The sequence below is a fragment of the Vanessa tameamea genome, chromosome 19, assembly GCF_037043105.1.
Source record: "Vanessa tameamea isolate UH-Manoa-2023 chromosome 19, ilVanTame1 primary haplotype, whole genome shotgun sequence".
In the NCBI taxonomy this organism is placed as follows: domain Eukaryota; kingdom Metazoa; phylum Arthropoda; class Insecta; order Lepidoptera; family Nymphalidae; genus Vanessa; species Vanessa tameamea.
Genome location: NC_087327.1, coordinates 6,971,676 through 6,998,112, shown reverse-complemented (window position 1 = coordinate 6,998,112; position 26,437 = coordinate 6,971,676). Strand labels below are relative to the sequence as shown.

The following is a 26,437-nucleotide window of genomic DNA, read 5'->3' as shown; positions in this document are numbered from 1 at the left end:
GTTACAATTTGGTAAAAACTACAAAACTATGGCAAATAAGAATGTTTCATTACTAAAGGTTTTACAATTGTTTAAGACAAAAATCTATGTTTTATTCAAGAGATCATATAAGGAAGTTTGTGCAAATAAATGTACAATATATTGTTAGAATATTCTATAAGGAAGAATATAAATGAATTATATTTCATTAGCATTTGTTGCTTTTACCAATAAAGGTACTGCAGTTGGGGCAGTAGTGTTCAGCATCCTTGAAGGTGTCGAAGCAATAAGGTATGAGTCCAAGACAACATAATGAACAAACCCTGTTAAATTATAATAAGTCATATTATTAATTGTTGTATAAAAATTATATACTATTTTATAAAATATAAATTTTAACTTACATAGTGATTACACAAATTGAACCAGCTACGAGATGAGTATGCCAAGCTGTTGTATATGTAACCCTTGTTGTAACAACTTTGCCACAGTTGTAGCAAGTCACTGTGGTGGGTTCACTACCAACCGCAGGAGGCATCACGACACCAACAGGCACAGACATACCAGGAGGCGGAGGCGGAACATCAGTTTGAGGTTGAGCAGAGGTAGGTAAGACTGTTGGATGAGGATAGACTCCTACTGGAGTGAATTGTTTTGGTTGCGGAAAGACACCACCCGCGGCAGGAAATTGTTCACCTGGAGGTGCAACAAAACCATACTGGGGATTACCTACAACAGCAGAGTATGGTGGTGGAAGATCATTCGTATTACAAGGTGGGATGTTTGAGGTATTCGGAGGATAATTATTTGTAGCCATATTCAAATAATTAAAAAAATCTTTAATCCTATGTAAATGTAGCCTTGTAAAATAACACTTTCTCGTTATATAAAACTTGTATGATTTTTGATGAATATTATCAGTGAGTACGAATTACAATCAGACACTTGAAAGTTGAAACACATAATAATATAGAATACAGATAACAAATGTAAGTTAAATTCACAGAATAAAAGCACTTTTTAATCAAATACAGTAATTCGTTTAAGATTCCAATTTATTTTAAATTTAACATTCCAATCGTGTAAATTTTATAATACTCTATTTCGTATTCATATTAAAATATATTTAGTCTTTATATCGTTAAAAAAGCTTGCTCTGGCATACAATTTTTTTTCCTAATAATTGTTTGTTAACATCTGATCTGATTAGCTACGAACTGCATATCATGTATGCTTTGAATTTTTTGCTGATTATGTGTTCTTTGATACGGTCACTGATTTTGAGTAGCACCCATACAGTCCATTTTATTACTAATAATAGATTTTAAAGTTTACAATACGAAATGGTGACATCGGTTTTATTTATTGACATAAATACATATATATCACGATAGACAACATTCATGTGATCTATTTGTTCAAATAATTACTTGAACAACAAGTAGTTTACCTTACTTCATTGCTGAATTCTTATTTAAGTCCAGGGCCATACTTTAATTTGGAATTATTAATTTTTCGAATTATTAGGAGTACTCTCTCCGTACGCACCCTTACTGAATGAATGGCAAAGTCACACTAATATCAGGTGAACAGTTGGAAGTTCAGTTCAGTTGAACAGAGTGATGATCGTTCGTATATATATGATTTTTTTTTAAATTATATCGGTAGGCGGTCCGGCAAATGAGCCACCAGATGTTAAGTGGTCACCACTGCCCATAGACATTCGCGCTGTAATGTAAAATATTAACCATCCCTTACTTCGCCAATGCGCCACCAACCTTGGGAACTAAAATGTTATGTCACTTGTGCCTGTAGTAACACTGGCTCACTCACCCTTCAAACCGGAACACAACAATACTGAGTACTGCTGTTTGGCGGCAGAATATAAAATCGTCTAGGCCACGTTCATACAAAGAGAGATCTTTGACGTTAATTTTACACAGATGGTGCCCACAGTTTCCAAATTGTTTATAAACAATTTTTTCCAATATTTTAGGAACAGAGCATTTTCGCAATCAGGAAAGTTACCTGGGTATAGGGAAAAACTACCCCTTCTTCCTTCCTCCTCGATCAAAAACAACCCCCTTGTGCAGCTGAATTCTAAACCCTCACCAAAATAGAAAATCGGTCGTGCAGTTTTTTATATAAGCAAAACAGCAGATTTTACAACCTCTATAATTGGAATTGTGAGTTTCATAAATGTCTTTATTGCCAACTGAAGAATCTTGAGTCTTGAGTCTTGTTGTACAGTCAGCTACCAATTTGTAGATGGTTAAAATTAGTTTTGTGCCTTAAAAAATAAAAGAGCAATTTCAATGCTGGATCACACGTCTTGGTAATTTTATTTTATAATCTTTCATTCATCAATTTTACATACATTTCTTAAATAGTTATATCCAATTCTGGTTTAAATTTATTCAATCAAAATGGAGAAATATTGAATTTCTTAAGAATATAGAGTGTCCGGAGATTCTAAAGAAACAAAATTTTGAAAAAAAAAAAGTAAATTTATAAGACATACATACTTGCTATGTTTCGAATATGTAAGATCTATAGTAGTATAAAAGATTTTAAGTCTATCCATCAAGCCCTCATAACCTATTTATTGTCTTCAGATGTTCGAACGGCGTCTATAAAGGTGTTAGACTATTTGCATTTGTTCCTTGATATCTCTGCATTCACGTGACTTTTTCTTTTATGCTTTTGTTTTTCGTAATACGGTTACTACAGATTCAACGATTTAAATGCTTGGCAATTTTAACTAGGTCATATAGTTCCGGAGAAAGCCTAAATTATAGATCAATAAAAATATCCTTATTTCTAAAATGTATGTTTAGGTGTTTGTGTCATTGGTGGCAATAAAATGTTCCCGGGTGTCAAGACATAAGAAAAATATGTAGAGACTACAGATTCAACGATTTAAATGCTTGGCAATTTTAACTAGGTCATATAGTTCCGGAGAAAGCCTAGATTATAGATCAATAAAAATATCCTTATTTCTAAAATGTATGTTTAGGTGTTTGTGTCATTGGTGGCAATAAAATGTTCCCGGATGTCAAGACATAAGAAAAAGATGTAGTATTTCATTTTGATAAAGTTGTGCCGGCGAGTGCGGGGAGGGAGACAGTTATTAGGTAGCATATGTGTTACGTTAGGTATATGTTATCTCTTTTCCAAATTTAATCTAAATTCCCTCGGTAGCTTCCACGTGAAAGTGTAACAACTATTCATCCATCCAACCTTAAAAACTTTCGCGTTCATAATATCAGTATTTATAGTATTAGTTGTAGGAAGAAATTTTAATGTATCTGTTTTATTCGGCTCTTTATCTAAATACAATCATGGTACATTTAACGTATGGATACATTTTTGAATCTTACTATTCAATGTGTTGAATAATACGGTGGCTCTGTGGTGGGTGGTGATTAAGTAACAGTCTTGGCTGCGACCGTCGCTTGGGCCAGTATAGAACTAGTTGCAAGACGGGCGCGTTTGTGGCATTAATCGAAAACGTATGTTTCGTAAAATATCGATCTCAAGAGTTAAAATTAAGGATTATTAATCAATTGTTTGAAAGAGACACGTTTAAGAGAGCAGATTAATAAGTGGAGGTGGTGCTAAGTCGAAAAGGAATAATACGATGTGGGTGACCGTTTATTTACTAATAAAATTATGTAATTAGTAACCAACCTAAATTCTTTACTTTCCTTAGTGTATATTTAATGAATTTCCAATGTGGTTTGTTATCAATAAACTCAGAGGCTTCCCGCGTTACTTAATAATATTAAAATGGTTTACATTTTATTTCGAAATATTATTCACACAAATTTCTACAAAAATAATAAAACATTTTTTTTTTGTATTTTGACAAAAGTTATTAACGAAACAAGATGTTTAAACATTCATTTATTAGGAATATTATGGGTTTTTAAAGGAACCTAGTGCATATAATTACAGAAACGTATTTGTACCTAAATAAAGTTTGTACATTACCAGGCAAAATTATTTAAATAAAAATACTGTTTCGTTTTTTAATAATAATTAATGTTTTAAGTCAATAAAGATTAATTTTTTGACCGAAGGAACACAAAAAATCATCAATTAGCTTTGATTTTACGCTTCTTTTTAGTAAAGTTTTACTGGATCACATACTTTATAGCCTGAACGCCTCCTAAAATTATAACCTATCATAATATAAAAGACCAATTTAAATTGAAACTTTTATGTTATAATTTTTATAATACTTATAAGAATCATATATTTTTCATCCATTACTGAAAAATATCTATTTGATTTGTAATGTTTTGGGTCGTGGCACATATTATAGTGAGTTGCATATATTTATTGTCAGCTCTTAGAGTGTATATCTTAGATCTTGAAATTTTCTTAAGATATTTTAAACAAATGATATTAGATTTAAAAAAGTTAATATTTAGTATTGTGCTCAGTGGAAAAGGGTAATATCAAGAGAAATATGTCCATTAACCTCCAACCTAGACTTGTACTGCGTGGTAGACTAAGCTTTAATTATAATAGGTTAATTAATGAATTGCATGGATTAATGTCATTTTACCTTTTACCTTAGAAATAGAAATATATTGGGGAATATTACTCAAAAAAACTATTGTTTCAAGTCATTAAAAGATTTGATTTAAAAGGATCTGCTCAACAATGTGCTTTTACTAAGCTATTAATTATTGTAAATAGAACAAAGTAGGTATATTTATAAAAATATTTTGTGTATTCAAAATATTATTGAATATTCTATAAAAAGGAGTTCACACTTCTGTATGTAAGGACGCCTACAATATCGATGACTCATCGGAATTTATGGTTATATGTATAATTTGTAATTAAAGAAGATTAATAAATAACTAGGAGAAAATAAATAAAATCACCGAGTTGCTAAAATAATAATACTAGAATATTAAATAGCAATTAGCAATGAATACACTATAATTATATTATACTTAAGGGAGCAAAGAGCGGCGTCGGAAAATGGGCATAAGAGAGCGTCATGTAGTTTGCCTACAAGTCACGGCGCGCCGCGCGACAATTGATGTTTCACATCAAAAACAATCATAAACTGAAACGAACACGTGTAATAAAATAATTTCTAATTTCGCGAATGCAAATTATCTTTCCCGGGGTAAATGGTTAAGGAATTTACGAAAAAATCTTACTATTTATTTTTTCAAGGAAAAATCCCAATCCCAATTTCACAAAATCACCAGTTTCACAAGTGGCGATAAAAATATCAGCTTTTGCAATGTTTGTTTGCACTTATCTGATTGTGGGTTCGCCGGCCGCCGCTATTAATAATAATTTTGTTTTAATATTGTTTTAAAGTTGTTTCATTTCTTAAACTTGAAAAGATAAGTTTTCTGAGTGATTTTGCCTAATATACATATTCCTTTCTAATAAAAATTACGTCCTAATGCAAACTAACAAGCAAATTGATGTATTGTTTCCATAACCATAATCACACTTACCAAAACAACAACACAAAAGAAGGAATACGAAACAATACAATCATTACGTTGTTAGTAAACAAACGACAACATTAAATGCGTTAAATATTCTAATTTTACTTAGTTTAAAAAACAATTATTATTTTTCTTTTCTACAAACCGTCATAACATATATAATAAATACCAAATGTCCTCCTAATAGCTGAGAGGAACAATCCTAATCACAATCTGCATCAATTTTTTTAAGCCACTACAAAATGTATATCTCATTCATTCACGAATACACGCGGAATATAACATCCTAAATATTATCATGTATTCCTCAACGTAACACTGGTCACTTTTCAAGGCGGAACACAGACACACAGAGTATCGGTTTTTGGCGGTAATATATAATTGATGTGTGGGTGGAATCCAGTCGGAAAACTGAACAAACAAAGAAAGCTCTAGCAATGATTAATTGCAAGACAATTCATGGATACGATATTTTTTTAACAGCAAAATAATTATTGAGTTGCCACAGAGACTTTGTCCGTAGGACTAGTGATATTTCTGAAGGTCCAATTTTCTTAAATTGAAATTCAAATTTACACAAAATTAAAATGAATCGTTCAATTGTTACTTTGTGTTTAATTTATTTTTATTATTTTACCATAAGGAGTAACTAAATCCGTTGTTTACATAATAACATTTTCACAATGGATTCTGTATTAGTCATAGTCGAGTACGCCAAATGTCGCCTACATTTGGCGGTGACCACTTACCATCAGGTAGCCCATATGCTCGTCCTCCAACCCATACCATAATTTTTTTTTAAATGATTAAAGTTTAATCAAAAATAAATATGTATACATATGTTTTTGAGTTTTATTATTATAGACTGTTATCTCATTAAATATAGTTGTCTAGAAAAAAATCATTGTTCAATTAAACTTTTAATTGAGTAAGTCTTTTGCAAGTTAACCTTGAACGATATATTATTTTCGAACAAGTTGTACTTAAAAACAATTCATAATGAGTTTACTCAACAAACATTTATAAACAAAACAAATTGATTTATTAAGAATAATATTAACTATTTGTTACTGTATTTGATGCACCAAACATAAGAAACTACTTTACTAGTCTAGATTCTTCATAAATTTAATGGCCAATCTCTTTCACTGCGGAAGCATTTATTACCATCGGAGCGGTACAAAGTGAACGCGGAACTATGAAACTTATACTTAGGTCTACCGGGAACAGTACCCATAGGGTTCTATTTTGTTAGATAATCGAAAGTATGGCCTATCTTTCTTATGCAACGGACTAGGGCCGTTGACTTTGCATTACGTATTAAGTTCGAGTTTATAATTGGACATTTTTAATACATAACTAAATTGAAAAACTTGTTTTATTATTTGTATCTAAGGACTTGTGTTCGAAATGTATTGGTGTTTGGTGTACAAACTGCATACCATTTTTTGTAGATATTTTAAAATATGGGATGATGTGAAAATTTTGTTGTGTGTTTTTGATGTGAAATTAATGACTACATAATATCTTCTAACATATAATAATGTAACAAATATAATAGATATACGTTTCAGCATAGGCGTTAATAGATGTGCCAGTGAGCGTTGATGACTTTTCCTTACCACCGTCCGAGTCAATTGACAAATCAAATAAAACAAACATTAATAGAATTTATTGCTTTGAGGCTAAATAGTTTATTTATACTATTACTTGCGGTACAATAGCAAAGATTAGTACTACAATACAACTACAACAACGTCAAAATAGATTATGAAGGTCAAATGAAGTATTATTCACATTTTATTAAATATTTGTCAATTGTTATTAATGTGTGCCTTTAATATAATATAACACATTGTAAGTCTCTTCGTTTACTTATTTATCTAAATTGTTATAACTTGACTTAGAATAGTGAGTGAAAGTGTCCGCGATCTAGAGAGTGCAACTTGTTACTTGAGTATTTGCGCGTCATGTAAGCCTGTGCTAACATATTGTTAGTTTTGTCGTTAATACTTGAAATGAATGAAACGTTTAAGGAATTGTTGCTCAATATAAATATAATATTACGTAGAAAAAAAATGAGAATGTCAATTCATTACAATAAGTCTATTTACTGGTGATAGTCATCAGTTACTGTACTGCTATGTTCAAGGAACATCTTAGTTTTCATGGTAGGGGGCGCGTTGACAGTGTAACGAATATTGATATTTCGTACCATGTCAATTATATATGTAGATGTTCATCACTACTTACCGTAGTGACCAACAAAAATCTGGTATATAATTACTCCTTGCATTCCTTTATTAAAGCGACAAAATCTTGCGAATTTTATCATTTATTTGAGTATAATTTCTTATGTAGTTTTAGTTTATTAATATTGTTAATACTTGCTGACTGAGATAGATCAAATATTCTATTATAAATAAGACGAATATTAAAATCATAAAATAATAAACAATAACATTATATAAAGTACATCTATCAGTAATTTCAATTATATATTCTTTGATGAACGACAGCTAGCCTTCATATAGCAATATAACGATCGGCTTAATGGGCATTTTTGTTTAGAAAAAAAAAATTAATTGATAAACTTTTTTGTCGTAAATTAGTATTTATGATGCAATTATGACTGAGTAATTTTAATAACGTTTATCACATTGTTACTTGGTGGTGGTGCTAGTCAGTATGGATTGGTAGTGCCACCCACTCGTCATATATAGGTTTTCTATCAACCAATAGTATTGTTGTGTTTCCGTTTGAAGGATGTTACGCATTGACGATATGAAAGATTAACGATGATGACCACTTAACATGGGGTGGTATATGTGCCAGTTTGCCTAACAACTTTAAATAAATAAATTATATTGCGTATACTACAAAAAAATCAAGCATATTATAAGTAATTTATCAAGAAATCCCATAAATAAATATATTTTACCTTTACTCAGCGAACATATAACATCTTCGACATAGGTCCAGTGTTGTGACACCATGCAACGCTTTGTGGTTTGTTTAAGTATCTTTAACCACTAAACCAATTTTGTTATGCAATAAAAAATATTCTTTTTGTTTCAGATTTCAAAAATTTAATCAAGAAACGAATACTCATATGCAGCATTGGACAAAAAATTATAGCCGAGGAAGATACTTTTAAAATTATGTAATTTTTATTACTACCGTTATATTCAATGTAATTAATAAAAGTGACAATAATAAAGGAATAAATATAAAAGACGCAAGTGGAGATGCGTATTCAGTGGCTGTGTATTGTGTTATTGTGCGCGTCAGGACTTCTGTTAAGATGCGACGCGTTACCGCCCGCCGCTCTCGGCGATGTCGTTGCAAATGCCGCCAGCAGTTTGAATTCTATGAAGGTAATTTTTTATACAATAAAATTAAAAATGTCTTAAAACTTATTTAAAACCATTAAATAAAATCATATCAACTTGTAGCCAAGACAAAATTTGAAAAAACACGTAATAGATAAACTAGAATTTATAATTTTTGAATAATTTTAATCAGCATTATTTTAGTTTGTCTAAGGTAAGGTTTACATTAAATTACAAGATTAGCGAATATAAAATACTAGCTGACGGATTTCGATATTCTATGCTATTAAGCAACAACGTGTGACAGCGGCCCATATCACGTTTACGCGAATCACGTTACGCTTCGTTCTTATATAACTTTAAACGGCTCGAATGTTATTCGAGGATCACGTATTTAAAGATAAAACGATTAATCAGAAGAAGATCACAATATTCTACGATTTAGAAATATTTATTTACACAAACACTATATAATTCATATATTTGTTTAAATAATATCAATTTACAAGTAAGATTCCATTCATATTTTGTAATATATAACTGTTCTGTTATATACGTTTGGCTTAACTTCTTTGTAATCTTATCAGAAATTGTACACACTTATATAAACGACTTAAGGCTAAGCCTAAAGTTTGTGTGAAGTTTTATTATATTCATCTGTACATTACACTTTACATACATAACACCTCCGGTTTCTAAAACGCTGAACAAACTCAAATTAACTAATTAGATTATTATCTGAATGGTCATTGAGGGATCGCATCCTATACCGAAATAGACGATTAATTAGTAAACGAGCGTTCAGTTAGTAAATCTGAGTTTGATCACCGCTACAGAAACCAGAGGTTATGCTTTCGCTTCGTTCGATGGCACATGTGTATATGATTCTTTACACATAGATTCCTAAGCGTTTGCACTTATAAAACATATTTTAACCTTTGTATGCCTCGTACGTTCGTTTGGTAACTTCAAGTACAAAACGTTTCAAATTAAGTAAGCCTTAAGACGTGGTAGTTGGATTGTGTTGCTGATGAAATTAAAATGTGCTGCTTAAAAATTGCTACATTTATGTGTTGTGTTTTTAAATTCATTTAATTTTGTTACTGTTTGTTTATTTTCTACGTTAAGCCAACATAAGACTTCATACTATTTCATTAAATGACACGAAGTTTCTACTAGTTATCAACAGTGACATCAAAAACAAGTGGTCAGTCACGGTATAAACTGAGGCATAGAATAGCTAAACAATAAGGCTTTAGTTACACATCTAGTCTTAGAAAGCATATTGGAATAAAATTTAAACAAAGTAGTTTTCACTCCATATTATAAAAAAAGTCCCCCGCCCCGCTTTTGTCTTTCTGAACGCGGTAAACTTAAAAACTACTGATTGGATTTTTATACGGTTTTCTCTTTCAGACGGAGTGATTAATGAGGAAGGTTTCATTTCATTTAAGATAAATTGATGAAATATGATAATGATTGTTGAAGATGTCGGAAAAAATCACGCCGACTGGGCTTGCGTCGCTTATACCAATAGAGTTATATGTACTACGACATAAAATAATATGAAGACGTTTATTCTATTTGTGAGAAGCCGGAATAGGATAGTTTAAAATTATTTAATAATATGTTTAATTCATTATTTTCTTAATAAGTTATTTCCGTGTCAAATTAACGACTGTTAATAGTAATAAAGAACCTATGACTAAACATTTATCATGTACTCCATTCTTGAGTAATACATATATCTGAAGGAGGATAAGATATGACTACTCTCAGGGTTAATCTATCATTGGCAATAATATGCTTATTCAATATTCTATAATGCAATTCCTTACTTAATGCGGGAAATAAGAAAGTACTGTTTTGGGGTTAATCGTATTGTCTATTGATCTAATAGCTCTTCGCTTTACGCAGTACTTTAGAAAAAACCTTGGGAGTTATTGAAGCCAATGCAGTTAATATTTCCATTCTTATATAACTTATAATAACGTCATATATCCTTGTTAATTATTATCAACATCAGCAATCGTTACATGCATGTGATCGATTGGACGATAGGCCGTTTTTGATATGATTTATATCAATTTTTTACAGATAACTAACAAAAAAACCCAATTTCATTCTCCCATTTCAATGATTCTACTAGGATATGCATAGTGGTCTTTACTTGGACGTGGATATACTAAAACATTTTTTTTATAAATACTAACCCAAAGTGAAATTAACTATAGTTTTCCACATAAAATGCAATCACGTTCACACGTTAGTGTGTGAATTCAAGAACGACCTATGACCAAACCATTGTATTTTTTTTCAGCTTGACACTGTTTGTGTAGGAAAAAGGATAAGTACATACATTTAAATAGATACATTTATCGAGAGAAACAGCTATATTTTTAAAACGTAGCTTTAGCATTTAAGTTATGCTGATTACGTTAAGTTTTATAAATATATAAGATTTAATTTATTGTAGTATATATTGTATTGTATTCCGAAGTTAATATTATTTTATTTTCTTGTATTATGTATTTACAATGTTATTGATTGCAATTTTATCTACCCATGTAGCGTAAATGGATTTTTACTACTATAATATAGGCATCACATATATCTAACTATAAAGATAAAATACCTAAATTTTTTAAACATTTTAGTGAAATGCGAATCGAATTTAAAGCAACAAAAATAAACACAAACTATATTAAAGTTGTGGCTATTGAGATTCGTTATTTTTGTTGGCTGACCAAAGGCCATAACAGCATCATTGCACAAACATTTCAAAACTTCTAACCAATCTTCGTGTTCTTAAGTAATTTTTGCATTACTTGGTCTATGCAAATGCCTATGAATAAAGAAACTAAAAATATATAAATGCCACAAAATATTAAAGCCGAATTAATTATAATAAGAATAAGCCGAAACTCACCGCAGAGCATGGTTGTGAAATGTCATGATGTGAGACATTGACTATGTATAATAATAATAACATTTAAATGATAAAGAAAAAGTGAGATTCGACGTGAATTCTTACAGAATAGCTACTATTCGGCAAATTTTAAAGTAATAAATAATTATGCAATACCATGTAATGCCCAGAATGCGTTGCATTATTTACCTCTCCTAACAATTATCCGTTCAGACTGTCTCGCGACCTGATACATTGATTGTTCTATGCGAGAAACCGTATACGAATTCCAAAAACCTTGTTCAAAGTTTCAACATATTCTGATGAACGATGCATGAACGCATAGAATACGAACGAAAACATGAATTCGTTTTTAAATATAAGATATGTTTAAGATAATGAGTGGATATTGAGTACTTACTGTATGTTAATTGGTAACTTCTTTAAGTAATACTCGCCTAAATATTATGTATGCTATGATATATTTCATGCATTATGCGAACCAACGGTAAAAATGTGTCTAACATTGGACAGCTATGTATATAAGTAGTTATCGTTAATAATTACCAGGATTTCTGTCACCTGTTGATGATAAAGTTGCAATATTTTGGTCGAGGACTACCGCTCACCAGTGTGTTGCAGTGCAATATATTGTGACATTAAACTAATATAGCGACTTTACGAGTAATTGTCAAAATTGCAGAGTAGAGCGATACTTGTTAATTATCTTCAAACCCCTACAAACTTGTTTCATCTAAATAAGTCGTTGTTTATGACGAAATGGTTAGTCGACTAATATTCAAATAAACATTACAGTTTATTAAATATACGTAAAAACATGCAATATTAAGTCATGGTTACGAAAATAAAACAATAACAATTACAAGAGGTTATGTAATTATTATTTTTTTGTATAATCTCTTACATTATAATTGCATGATTGAAATCATTCCGTCGTATACAAAAATGAACTGATCCATTAATTTAATTATATAGAAAAATTAATATAACATGATAGTCGACATCGATATTGACAAGTGCATGTTAAGATATTGAGTCAAAAAGGGTAATTTTCTTGTCAGAGCAATACATTAAAATTTTGTTATGAAATCGTTATATTTATTAATGGTGCTCTGAAGTTAATACTTTAAAATCTTGTATTTTGTTATTATATTTAACAAGCAATTATAGAAACAAGAGTGTTCAATGTCTTACAAAAAGACATTTTAAAATTTTTGCCATGCAATAATTTGAATTTTTTTCAGTTCACTTTTCTTAAGTTTATATTAATTTCTCATTTGAAAAGACAATTCGATTTATGTTGTATATAATAATTGTTATCAGGTTTTATCATGGATAGGAAACGTATATAATATTTGTAATTAAAACAAGAAATTCGACTTATGATCATTCCTCTCTATACGTAGGTGACAGGAGCATGGCGAAGATTATCAAGTACGGTGAGCGAGTCAGTAGGCTTGAAGTACGCATTACGTCGTCTGCAGGCCGTACCCGCACGAGCGGCGCGACTGGTCCATGCACTTGTGGACCGTATGCGAGTCGGAGGAGGACCTATTATTACAACGCAGCTGGGCACTTTACGTGGAAGGAGGGTCATAGCGAGGACCAGTGCCCAGACGCCATATTATAGCTTTAAGGGAATTAGGTAAATATAATATTACCTAATTAGTTGCTTATTTATACCCTCTTTTATAAAAAGATGGGTCGATGTCATTATTTTAAAACTTAAGACTTTCAAATACATATGCTGAAAACACTTTTACTAAATATGAAGACACGACTCGTTACGTAATTTTAATTCGAATAATAATCAGAAACTAACTTAAACTTATCTTAATATACTATTTCATATTATTATAATAAAGAGGTAAACTTTTTTTATTGTACTTTTAGAGCGGTCATAGGAAATAGAGTACATTTATAATTGCATTTTTTATGAGCAAAAGCTCATAAAGACAATGCAGTCGCAGAGAACACTTTCGGTCAAGATGCTTGATAAGGGTCTACATAAAATATATATTATATAGGGTCTTTTATACATTATATAGCTATTCGATAAACACACACTATAAAAAAAATATTTTTTTTTAAATTCAATTGTGTTCGCTAAACCATCATGTTAAACGTATTAGAGGTTTTTTAACAAGTCGTGCTACGCTACCTACACGATAATATATAAAGCTCGATATTTTATTGAATTATTAAATTTGTTTAAGTCTCATTATTTTAATAAGTTAATTAATCGAGCCGAGACAGCACACAATAAAGTAATAAATAATTTTGTTCTCATCCTTCAACGCTTAGAGAATGTTCTCATTTCGAACGAGGTCATAAACGAACATATACAATAAAATATTTATTGATAGAGATCTTACATACTTTAAGAAGGTCAAATAATATTATTTTGATATTGACTCTACAAAACTATATATTTTTATTTACTGTAACTGCGTGTTTTGTTACTATAATTTTTTTCTTAGAAGAATAGAAGTAATTTATACGAATATCCTGAATATTAAGATATAATACTTCATTTTCATAGATATGCTCAACCTCCTCGAGGTCCGTTACGTTTCCGACCACCAGCACCGCTAGAATCTTGGTCAGGAGTTCGAGATGCCCTCGAAGAAGGTGCGGTATGTCCACATCGATTCATGCTCTTCGACACGTACAAAGGTGACGAAGATTGCCTTTTCCTCAACGTATATACACCAGCGTTGCCGGATAAAATATCGGGGTAAATACATATATTTTATTATTGGCTTTGTTAATAATTAGCAATATTTGTGATGAGTGATGTATGTCTGGTGTTTATATAAATAAATGTTTACAGATACTTTACATAATACCTATATTACTCATTTGGCCATTTAAATGATGTCATTCATATATACACGTTACACACACACACACGCACTCACATATATACATATATAATTTTAATTAACCGATTCCTATTATAACAGTAAAGTAGATGTCTGGCCATCTTGTTATTCTTTTAAGAAATTATACAGCATATTCTTATAATATTGAGTAAAAATTATATAAAAACAGTATATATTTGAAATTAAAAAAGTTTTATTAGAACCATAAAAATACGACACGGCTGCTTTTTTATTTTTCGTCCGTAAGAGAGTAACGTAGTATTATCTTTATCTCTCTAAGCGAAACTTACAATTTATGACAATATGCTGCTAAAATTCTTTTTTAATTTAAATAAGTACAAAACTTCTCTATGTAACGTAAAGTCCACAATTTCAATCTTCAAATTTTCAATTCATTTTTTTCACGATTCGAACATATGAAGAAATAATCGATTTCTTCAAAAAATCTTTTCTACTTTATTAAAAATTTATTATATTTATAGATACAATCCGAAATTGGCAGTCATGGTATGGATCCATGGCGGTGCTTTTGCCGTCGGATCAGGCAACGCATTTCTCTACGGTCCGGATCACCTAGTTGGTGCTGGAGTAGTGTTAGTCACGCTAAACTACAGGCTCGGCGCTCTCGGCTTTTTAAGCTTAGAGAATGAAGAAGTATCTGGAAATATGGGACTAAAGGTAATCATAAAAGTTTTATTTTTTTAAAGAAGTAATAAATGTAACAAACACTATATTACATTTTTTACATAAGATGGATTATTAAGTAGATGTAGAGCTAAAATATCATATTGTTTGATAATTTACCTTCAAAATTCGGCAAATTTTATTTCATACAGATAAAATCCAATGATTTTATCATAAAACCTTGTAAATGAAAATTATAATACATCCTAGTGAAGCTAATAAGATTCTTTATACTATATTATAAACAAATTTATATTTTTAGTGTTCTTTTACGTTCTCGCATTATTTAGAAAGTAATTTAATGAAGAATAACATACTGTGTTATTTTTTTATGATAATATATATTAAATTCTATAATTTTAAATACATTCAATTTAAAATTAGACCAATTCGAAGTAGTGCATACACACATGTAAAGGAAGACTACAATCAAATACAGTAGAATCCGTTTATTATGACTGTGCCTATATTAACCAACCGTTTATAATGATAATTACACTGTGAAGTTTGGTTCTCATATAAAATTCTTTCTAAAAAAGTCGGATATAATGACTTTCCTTATAGTTACAGTTCGCTTATTATGACACATTTTCAATAAATTGTGTCCGGTTATAGTGACCGACATGATTCTTTACACCTTCGGTAATGTTCCCGGTGACGTTCGGCACCTGGCTCATTGTTTTTAATCTGAGTAAGTAATTGTCACTAAAAGGTCGTCTGCAGATTTGTTCATAACAATATTGAAAATGATAATTTGACCATGGCTATGTCTTCTATACACAATAGTATTAGAGACTGTTATTACAAATGAAAAAACAAAAGCAGACAAAATTACAGATTACTTACATTAAAATATAGTACATACATACATGTTTCGTATGTACTTATTACGTGCAAAATATATAGGTATATATATATATATATATATTTATTTACAAAACGCTTTGTGTGACGTTCGGTTATTATGACGTGTTTGTCAATTCCCTTCGATATCATTATAAACGGATTCCACTGTATAATAAAAACGGAAACATGCTTTTTCAAGTCCGAATTACGTAAAATGGCCCTTGATATAATTGAGTATTTTAAAAATGGCTTGGGCTGTTGGATTTCACTATCACAAAATTGTCGTTTTGCAATAACTGGGATTTAGAAAGACATATGTTACCTTTACGCTTACACGAACACAATGGTGAACCTTCCATTCTTACGAGTTGATTACGGCTTAGGCAACAATCGGACACGCTTTAAATGGTCAAGTGCTATATCTTAATGTTGCCTAATATTCTTTTCTAATAGCATTGAAAAGAACATAAGGTAACAACTGATGATTCTAAATGTTAAGGTGATACAATGTTTTAAATGAATTCATAAATATATAAACTATCAATGATTTTGTATCATTCATCAGAAATGTTTATCCGTTGTTTTAATATTTGATTAAAAATAAAATATATATTGATGTAAAGGATCAAGTAATGGCTCTGAAGTGGGTCCAAGAAAATATCGAGTACTTTGGCGGTGACCCTCAACGAGTCACGATCTTCGGGGAGTCGGCTGGCGGTGCTTCTGTGCATTTACACATGCTTTCATCAGCTTCCAAAGTGAGATTTGTGACATGAATAACTTACATATTTTGTATAATTTTTAAATCAAATTATAATTAATATTAGTGATAAAATAACCTAAACCATAAACTTTAAAAAAGCTTTTGACTTTTTAAAAATAGTATTATACGTTCAAAAGAATAATAAATAAAAATGCAATATACATCTTTTGAAAAAGTATTCCAATAAAGGTTGTTATCGTTAAACTCTTTATTTAATTGGTTCTTTCAGGGTTTATTTCACGGAGCTATAGCTCAAAGCGGCTTAGCTCTGTCACCGTGGGCTCTTGCAAAGGATCCCCGGGACCGCGCTTTTGAGCTAGGCAGAGAGCTCGGCATTGACACGAACAGTACTGCTGAATTACTTGGTGAGGAATCTATTTCAACATAGTTTGGTTTTAAAATTAGTTATAACTTGTTTTTATTACTAAGCATATATTTTAGTGATTAAATTATCTTCATATAGCTACTATAAAAAGCTGAAAGCACTATACTTGTAACAATGATATAATTGTCCGTTGATTATAACGTGCTAATATTATCTGAAGAAAGGGGGTACCACTAAATTTTCATGAAATTACATAGCGAGTAAACCGCATTCAATCCGGTCCGAGCAAGGTAGTGGAATAAACTCCAAACTTACTCCTCTAATTGAGAGTAGGCATAGCACAGCAATGGAACGTATACAAACTGTTACTTTAACTTTTACAAATAATAATCTCATACTTTACATATCATCGATAAAGTTGTTTTTTTAATATGTAATATATATGCAATGCAATAGTCGACCTTAGATATTATTTACGGTGATAATTATGTCAATGTTAAATTAATGAACGCCGTTAGACGGTCATTGTCGCGTAGTCAATTTTTTAACATGAATTATACAAATATTTGGATATCGTGAATGTAGCCTTCATAAGACCACTATTATATTATTGAGAAAAAATACAAGGAATTTCAATCAAGAAGTATTAAAAGTAAATTCGTATTTGCTCATCTAAATCGTCTTTGAAGTTAAGACATAAGTTTTTTTATACATGGGAAATTCAAGTTTTATATAATTAAAATAGCAAGTAACACTATTAAAAATTGCAATAATTATTCTTTCATGTCTTTCAAAGAATTTTGATTAACACGTCGTTTAAATACCCGCCTCCGATTTCGCCTCAGAACATCGGCATAAATCTTACATAAATGGCAAGGTACAAGGTTGATTATTTATCTCTTTGGGACACCATAGAGTAAGTCCTTGCTAAGAACGCTTTCACATCTGTATGAAAAACATTTTAAGTAATACGTATATGTAATTCTCAAAATTGTATTTTTTTTTAAGTACGCTACAATTTAGCCCAGTGTAGATTACCCATTACAATAATTTCAATGTATAGAATAATAAAAGAAATAAAATTTGTTAATGACCATTACATTTTAGGTTATCTTCGTGCAACACCAAGTGAATTATTGGTGAAAGCTGGTGTAAGGCTAACGGGTGCACCGGGGAAATCGGCAGATCTGCAAAATACCGTTTCTCTACCTTTCCTGCCCGTTGTAGAACCGGATATTCCCGAAGCTTTCCTGACAAAGTCACCTAAGGAACTTCAACCGGGAGCTGATGTGCCTTTGCTTACTGGATACAACGCCCAGGAAGGAATCATACTGTTTCGGCGTAAGTAGTTTTTATTATATTAGGGATCCAAAGTAAACTACCATTCAAGTAAATATTTATACAATATCTTGAAAAACATAAATCATGGAATATATTTAATCCGATATTTTATGAGTCCTTTAAATTCCATTTATTTTATTTGAAAAAATAAAAAGTAAAATTTAAATGTTATTTTAACTATGAAAAAGCAGTGATTTGATCCTTCCATATACGCTATACGAAAAATTTTTGTAAGTAAATTTGATTTATAATCATAGGAAACTAGTAATAAGTTCATTAGAAAACTACGCTTTTATACTTAATCAAAATTAACTCTTGCAAATTAATTAATATACCTATAATGTTAAGATTGATTGATCATCACGAGTTGATCCATCTGAGTCAAATCAAGTTTTTAAAGGTTTCTTAGTTGTTTTCGTAAAGACTTAACTCTTTCAAAATAATGTTTATGATAAGTGTTATAAAAGGGGTCAACGAAATCGTTAAATTAAGTCAATTGTAAATGTAGAATACATGCTCTACCATTACAGGTCGTAATGAGATATTGTATATGTACACATTCTGCCTCGTGAGTAACTGCAAACAATAAACATAAATTGTACATTGGGTTTATCTTGAACAATCGTAATTATTAATCAAAATCCGGGGTATCTGAGCAATTTTTCCAATTACCTAGGACTCGGCGCGCCTATTCCGGTTATAGTGGCGGAAATCCTTCAAAACATTTCGCAAGTGAACGGAAGATTGTATGACATACTTTTCCTTTACCTTAGCGTATAAATTTAGATATTTGAGAGAAGAGAATATAGACACAGGCTACTATTAGGGGGCAATGTTAGGGATAAAGGGTTGAAAACAATTTCTTTAAGTTTTTTGACGTTCATTTTTTTGTTATAATTAATTCTGTGTTCTGTGTAAGAAAACATCGTGCCTCGGACATATTTCCGCAAAATGATTATCTAAGCTGCATCAGAGCAGTGTACTAGATAGAATAAGTTTCAAACATTCTCCAGTTCTTTGGCTATGATTATATTATTTATTCACTAAGTCTTCAGTCTCAATTATGTATTAATACTTCTTATAATCTATCTAATATAAATCTTCATATTAAAACGATAAGGGCACATACATATACTTCACTCTCATTGAATCAGTTTGTCGTTACAACGCTAGCCTCTATATAGCCACTCCAAGCGCATACAACATCTGCACGCTATCATTACGTCGTAAATAACTCCACAGGCTACTCCAAGCGCATACCACATTTATGCACAAAAAATTGCGTATTTGAAACAGACTAGAGACTCTGGAAGGGGTCGTTTTTGCTACCGAAACTTTTGTATATATACCCGAAACATTTATCTAAATAAATACTCATTTTCATTCATTCATCCATTGCATTTCACAATACTGCTCTCTACAAATCAGTCGTTTTATTGTACTGTCACAGTTCCTCCTTAAAAAATCCACTGGCGTACTGTTTAAGATATATCAACTTATCATAATATAATAGATAAACATTAAGTTTATTAACTAATTGGGCATATTTCTAACAATTATATATCAGAAATATCAATATCACAATCGCACAACATCCTAAATCATAAAGATATCTATAGAAAATGCGATCAACTATCACAATATACAAGTAAAACATCCGTCGACCTATTAGAGATGAGATACTAAAATTTCACAAATCTTACCGCCAAAATCTAAGGACAATCGGTAGAGCGTGTTTTCTCACAGCCTACATTGCATTGCGTAATTCAGCAAATAACTACCGTACGTATATTTGACACACAGCTTATGTTATGGTCACGTATTGTCACATGCTATTTCCTGTCGCTGTTAGATAACGAGACAGTGAAACGCTATAATAGACGGCATGGAGACACGACCTCATCCGTGACTTGTTAGTAGGTAAACTAGATAGTAATTTAAATAGACGTTGCGAGAAAAATGTTGTAATAGTTTTTTACTTTGTTTATTGTTGCGTTTGTAAACTTTTTCAACTTTGTCTACTTATTATAAAACTTTGGATGCACAGAAGTAACAAAACAAGAAATATTAATTTAAATTGCATTTTAATCGCTCTTTATTTTATGATAATGAAAAAAATTATAGTACTCGGTTGACCAGTGGCTATTAGACCGCGTATATCTTAACTGAAAGTCTTTGGTTTAAATCCGGGTAAGCGCCACTAGGTTTTTATATACTTTATTTGTGTTAGACGAAACTCTGGTATACATGTATCTTCTAAGCCACACGAGAGCAGCATGTTGGAACCATCACTCCAACGAATCTTCCTCTCTATCTTCCTGTTCCTTATCTTATTAATTAAATGATAATTAGTTAATTATTATAATGCATTAAGGAGAGATCTGCAAATAAACTTATATAAAGTTTATTTGCAGATTGGCCCTGTAAATAAAAATATTGATATTTTTTATTTCTTTCACATATGTAAAAAAATATGACGTAGATAACAAAAAAACGCTAAATTTCTTCTTAGATCACGGTAAGGAAATACCGTTCTTGAACCGGTGGTAGATTATAATTAGACTACCAATAAGTGTAATGTAAGTCTAAATATATTTAATATATATTTGAATTGAAATGATAATAATGTTAAACTTAATAAATATGAGTTTATATACTATCTTATACTAATGTACTTAAATATTTAAAAAAATAAAGATATAATTAATTGCCCAATAGTGGCCTCGTGAAAGTGCCAAGAATATTAGTCGATGCCCATATTGAAGCGAAAATACCGAATTTTGTTTGAAAAATTAACTCGTCTTTGAGTCACAAATTTTATCAAAGAGAGCATATAATATCTATATTATGCAATGACATAACTTAATGTAAAACTACCATACATATATAACGTATTAACATGTGTATATTTTATTATTCATAAAAGTTCATAATAATACCTAGGTAACACAAGCTAAGTATGACAATATGTTAGAAATTACATGTAATGACGAAGCTTAAGACGTGTGCGTAAAATACGATAAATACGAAGACGTGTGTGATTTAGAAACATATAAGGTATATTTCGACATAAAATTATTAAAAACTGAACGTCTGAGTCATAGACATGACGTACATCGTATAAATTGCACAGCTTTTTACAGCACGCAAATAACTTATCAAGAATTATTTAACTTTTTTATTCTCTTATCTAGATAATATAAGATGGTTACCTATGTAAGAAAAACATGTTTATATTTATGGCTCCGGTAATGAATGGTCTTATCAGCCTATTGACATATTTATATTATACAAAATAAAACTATTGTGTGTATAAATCAGATATTGCATCTCTCTTATTAACCGTAAATATTATGGTGTATTGTTAAGTTTTCTTCATAATAATTCGATGTCAGATTAATTGAAACACAAGCAAAAGATTCATTATTTCCATAAATTATAAATCATTTATTGACCATTATAATTTGCTAACAATTAAAACGTTTACCTGGTCTATGATGCCTGTAATATCTTAATTGTAATTGTAATATTAACATAATTAAATATCAGTATAAGTATAATTTAAAATCATATTCACTCCTATAAACCTTATCATACTATCCTCGAACTTAAATCCGATAGCATAGAAAAATAAAAGTTGGGTATTCAGAGTCGATAAAAGTCAAGTAGATAATGTAAAGTCTATAAGAAAAATCTAAATATAAAAAATATGTGTCAAAAGTTATTGTCAAAATAATTCAAAGATCAACTTTCCTTATCTCTGCACATATTCGGCATAAAGTAATTACGTAAAACGCGTTACATAAATTGCATAAGAGCTGACTGCAGTGTTAAAAAATCGTCACGCTGAAATGTATTGCAGCTGCTTTACATAACGAACAAACGAAAATATACGATTGTTATCGTGCAATTATAGCAGGTCTCTGGTCTTGTAATGCTTTATTTTATTCGTAGTTCCTATGTTATTTAAATTTGACCATCGTATAATGGCCATGCCATACAAAAACTTAGTCTCTTCGCCATGTTTACTTGAAATAGGGTAGAGATCATATCATGCAAATATTAACGTCCTATTTAAAGTATTTCAAATCGTGAGGGAAGGTAAACTCATAAGATTGTATATGAGCGATTTATTCTAATTCTTTCTTTTAAGGTATCTTTAATAAGAAGGTAACGTTGAACAATAATATTATATTTCGTTTTAAGGATATTAGATATTATAAATCAACTTAATCTATGTATTTAAATCAAAGTTTATATAGCGATTTATTTGATTAACAAATCTATTTTGTTAAATTAATTAATTTTAAATAACAGTTAGGTACTAAAGCATTCAATATTTATAAATATAAATCACTCATGGCTTTAACCTTGCATCTACATTAAAAAACGAATCCAGTTTTTGAGGCTAAATAAGAACATTAAAACAATATTTGGCTTCTACTCGATTCTAGTCACTTTATATTTGATTTCGTTAAAATATTTGCTGTATAAACTACCTTAATGTATGAAAACCAATATAACAAGGACAAGTCGTATAGCATCAAAGATCTAAACCATCAAACACCTTAACCCCACTACGTCGTGGTATTGTTTTTTTCCAAAACATTGCCTTTAACTAAGTGAGGCTTTTATTAAGCAGTGTATTTAAGAAGTGTGTCCGCCAAAGTGATGAACTGATGAATATTTAAATCATAATTAACTTTTCTTTGCTAGTATCCTTTGCGTTCCTATAGCCTATTCTAATCGAAGTAGGAATAAAGATAAAAAACCTTAGATTTACTTTAAGTAGATTTAATTAAGTTGTTGACACTTGCATGAACGTATTACCATCAACGTACGAACGATCCCGCGACCCCCCACATTGCGTAGCATGCCAAAGTATAGATATATTAAATATAAGTAACATAGCTTGTTTGTAAAACAGGACTTCAACGATATCCGAAATTATTGAGCGAATTGGACCATGAATTTAAGCGAGTCGTACCGCCAGAGCTGACATCCTCAGACGAGGAACGTTCGATAAAGGTTATGGACCACATACGAGCGTTCTACTTTCAACAGCGACCCGTCGACGTGCGCAATATCGACAGCCTCATCGATGTAAGTTACTTTTTATAAAAACTAATTAAATTATTCAAGACAGGAAGATTATTAAAATTATAAATAAATGACAGTACACGAAAGCAATGGTGCGTTCTATTATAGCTTCGACTCTATTTGAATAGGTCTAAATAGCATTTCTACTTTAAAATGTAAATGATGTATAGTTGGATTCAATATCTACCTATCTAATACCATACTTATGGAAATCAAATTGTTGCGTCTTATTTGTGTCTGTATTTTTAGAAGTAACCTTGTAATTATGAATATTTATGTTTATGATTATCTCAAAAGACATTATAATGCTAAAAAATTATGAAATATTAAAACATGAACGTTAAAACCATAACAAACAATGACATCAGCTCAAAAACGGATATCGTATCGGGTTCTGAAGATGGCCATGACACAAATAATATATTTTCAATATTTTTATCTTGAGTTGATAAAATATACCTATTGGCAGATTTTTTACAGAAATTCCGTTTTGATAACATTTATATTTAGTTGTTTAATTTATACTATAAATAAAACGTATTACTTTTATTACGTATTAAAAACGTGTTATACGTAATAAAAATAATTTAAAAAATAAATACTATAGCACGAACCGAGTATTATTCGTTTCGTAACTATAACAATACTCGAGCAACACAATAAGTTAATAAAGAAACAATGGTATCTGTTAATCGGATTGTCTTAAATGTTCGTAATTTCTCACGGCTCCTTAAACAGTTGTTCACAGATGTAATGTTCCTACGTCCAGCACTGGAAACGTTAAAACTACAAGCAAAGACGAATCGAACAAGTCCAACATACTTCTATCGATTTGCGTTTGATGGTGCCTTGGGTCTATTCAAGAGGATGCTGGGAATCAATCACCCTGGCGTTTGTCATGGTGATGAAATGGGCTACCTGTTTTATTTCTCGCGGTTTAACTACAGGCTAGACGACGATTCGCCTGAACTCAAAGTTTCCAAAAAAATGGTACAAATGTGGACTAATTTTGCCAAAAGTGGGTGAGTAAAAATATTTGTAAATAGCCAGCATTAGCCTTGCAATTTTTGTACAAACTTATTACTAAAATCTTATCTACAACGCACTCCATTTTGTTTTTATGCGTCGTTTTGTGATATTTTAAGTTCAAACCGAATTGGATAAGATCAAAGATTAAATAAAGAAAATAACAGCTACAAGAAGACAATTTGTAAACTACGTGATTCTTTTTTTGTGATATCAATTTTATTTTAATGAGAGTAATCGATCGGCCCACTTTTATAGATTTGAATATTTTTTCACTGAAAGAGAATAAAAAGAAATTGTGTAGTGTTCAGAAAAATATGTTTATTACCAAAATACGTAGGCAATGTAACACTCAAAGATAGTTCGGGCACTTAGTAATTGATGTTTATTTATTTGTGTCTGTGATGTCTTTCTGTTTTTCCTTTTCTCTCTGTCTTTCTTTATTTTCTGTTGTATTCTATTATTTTTCCCGCCCCAGTGACGATTATAATAGTGTAGTAATTAAAAGTAATAATAAATGAATTAATTAATTTTAAGAATTGTACATTTTTATCAAAATGTTCGCTACAATCAATTCCAAATGCAACGTAGTCGAAATTTGTCGCAATTACAATTTAATCGGTGTTTTCAAACTAATCTCATATCATTAATGGGGACCGTACAAAAGAATAAACATGATTTAAAAAATACTTTGATAATTCAAAGCCCAAACCACAGTTTAGTTCTTAAAAAATGTCGGCTCGGGCTGGCCTGACGAAACAGCCTTAAATACCACAATTTGAAGCTTAAATATGTCCAGGATATGACAACTTTTCTTAGTTATCCATCCAGTGATTATCAAGAGTTTGAATTGCCTCACTGAACACCACACGATCCACTTTATGTATTTTCCTCTTATTTTAATTAACATGATATGTTTATTGATTTTAAAAGTAAATATTTATCAAAACTAGAAATTTAAATAGATAATTGTATTGTTACTTTCAGAAATCCAACGCCTGCAATCGATTACGAATCAGTAGTGGACTTTAAATGGCTACCAGTCAACGATACATCCCATATCAACTACCTAGACATTACAGAAAACTTTACGCTTCAAACTGACCCTGAAGCCAAAAGAGTACGCTTCTGGGATTGGCTGTATGAGAACTATGCCAATAAACGTACGAATAATACTGAAAGTACCAGTGAACTTCAATAAGTGAAATTCATAAACTATGATAACAATTTATTTAAAAGTGTGAAGTGTCGAGAGTGATGTACTCTTTATTACATAATGTTTTAATTATTGTTTATAGATAATTGTTATTGTAATTATAATTATTCTGATATGTATTTTCTATAGAAAACACACACTTACATTTCAAGTGAAATGTGTAAGTGTGGCTAATCTTTTGTATGTTTCTTCATAAAGATTAAAAAGGGCAAACTGTATCACAAAAAAAGATGATTGAGACAAATTCTGCGAAAATTTAATAATACAATTTAAATGTGGCAAATATGTACTAGAAAGTATCAAAAAATCAATTGGCTGTAGTCTACTGTACTATAAAAAAATTGTATATAAAACAGGAATTTAATGCTAACCTTATTATTATAGTTTCTCATTTCTCTTATCTTCTTAGTTAGTCTTAATTTAGCATATACATATGTAAATACGTATCTATTAATTGTTAAAAAAATAAATTTAAGTATTTAATAAAACTTTAATTTTAACCTGTATGATTCAGTTTACGAAACT

The 26,437-nt window shown here is 30.5% G+C and overlaps 4 protein-coding genes across 4 annotated transcripts in view; 1 reads left to right on the top strand and 3 right to left on the bottom strand.

Moving 5' to 3' along the window:
- The window catches only part of LOC113399391 (optic atrophy 3 protein homolog), an 88,159-nt gene extending 84,474 nt beyond the window's left edge, over positions 1-3,685 (bottom strand). Inside the window, exon 1 of the mRNA XM_064217946.1 lies at positions 3,666-3,685. The gene's annotated coding sequence lies outside the window, so the exon portion shown is untranslated. The remainder of the gene's footprint in view (positions 1-3,665) is intronic.
- The window catches only part of LOC113399485 (salivary glue protein Sgs-3), a 271,041-nt gene that overhangs the window by 201,454 nt on the left and 43,150 nt on the right, over positions 1-26,437 (bottom strand). The gene's annotated exons all lie outside the window — the stretch shown is intronic.
- On the bottom strand, positions 121-955 carry LOC113399318 (lipopolysaccharide-induced tumor necrosis factor-alpha factor homolog). The gene is made up of 2 exons (XM_026638417.2): positions 384-955; positions 121-302 (listed from the first exon to the last, which is right to left on the bottom strand). Exons 1-2 carry the CDS (start codon positions 794-796, stop codon positions 188-190), a joined length of 528 nt encoding a protein of 175 aa, XP_026494202.2. The 5' UTR covers positions 797-955; the 3' UTR covers positions 121-187.
- Positions 3,432-26,251, top strand: LOC113399314 (carboxylic ester hydrolase-like). Its single transcript, XM_026638412.2, has 11 exons — positions 3,432-3,621; positions 8,544-8,842; positions 13,133-13,371; positions 14,269-14,463; positions 15,094-15,289; positions 16,765-16,899; positions 17,134-17,269; positions 18,337-18,570; positions 23,498-23,673; positions 24,409-24,692; positions 25,684-26,251. Exons 2-11 carry the CDS (start codon positions 8,714-8,716, stop codon positions 25,895-25,897), a joined length of 1,938 nt encoding a protein of 645 aa, XP_026494197.2. The 5' UTR covers positions 3,432-3,621; positions 8,544-8,713; the 3' UTR covers positions 25,898-26,251.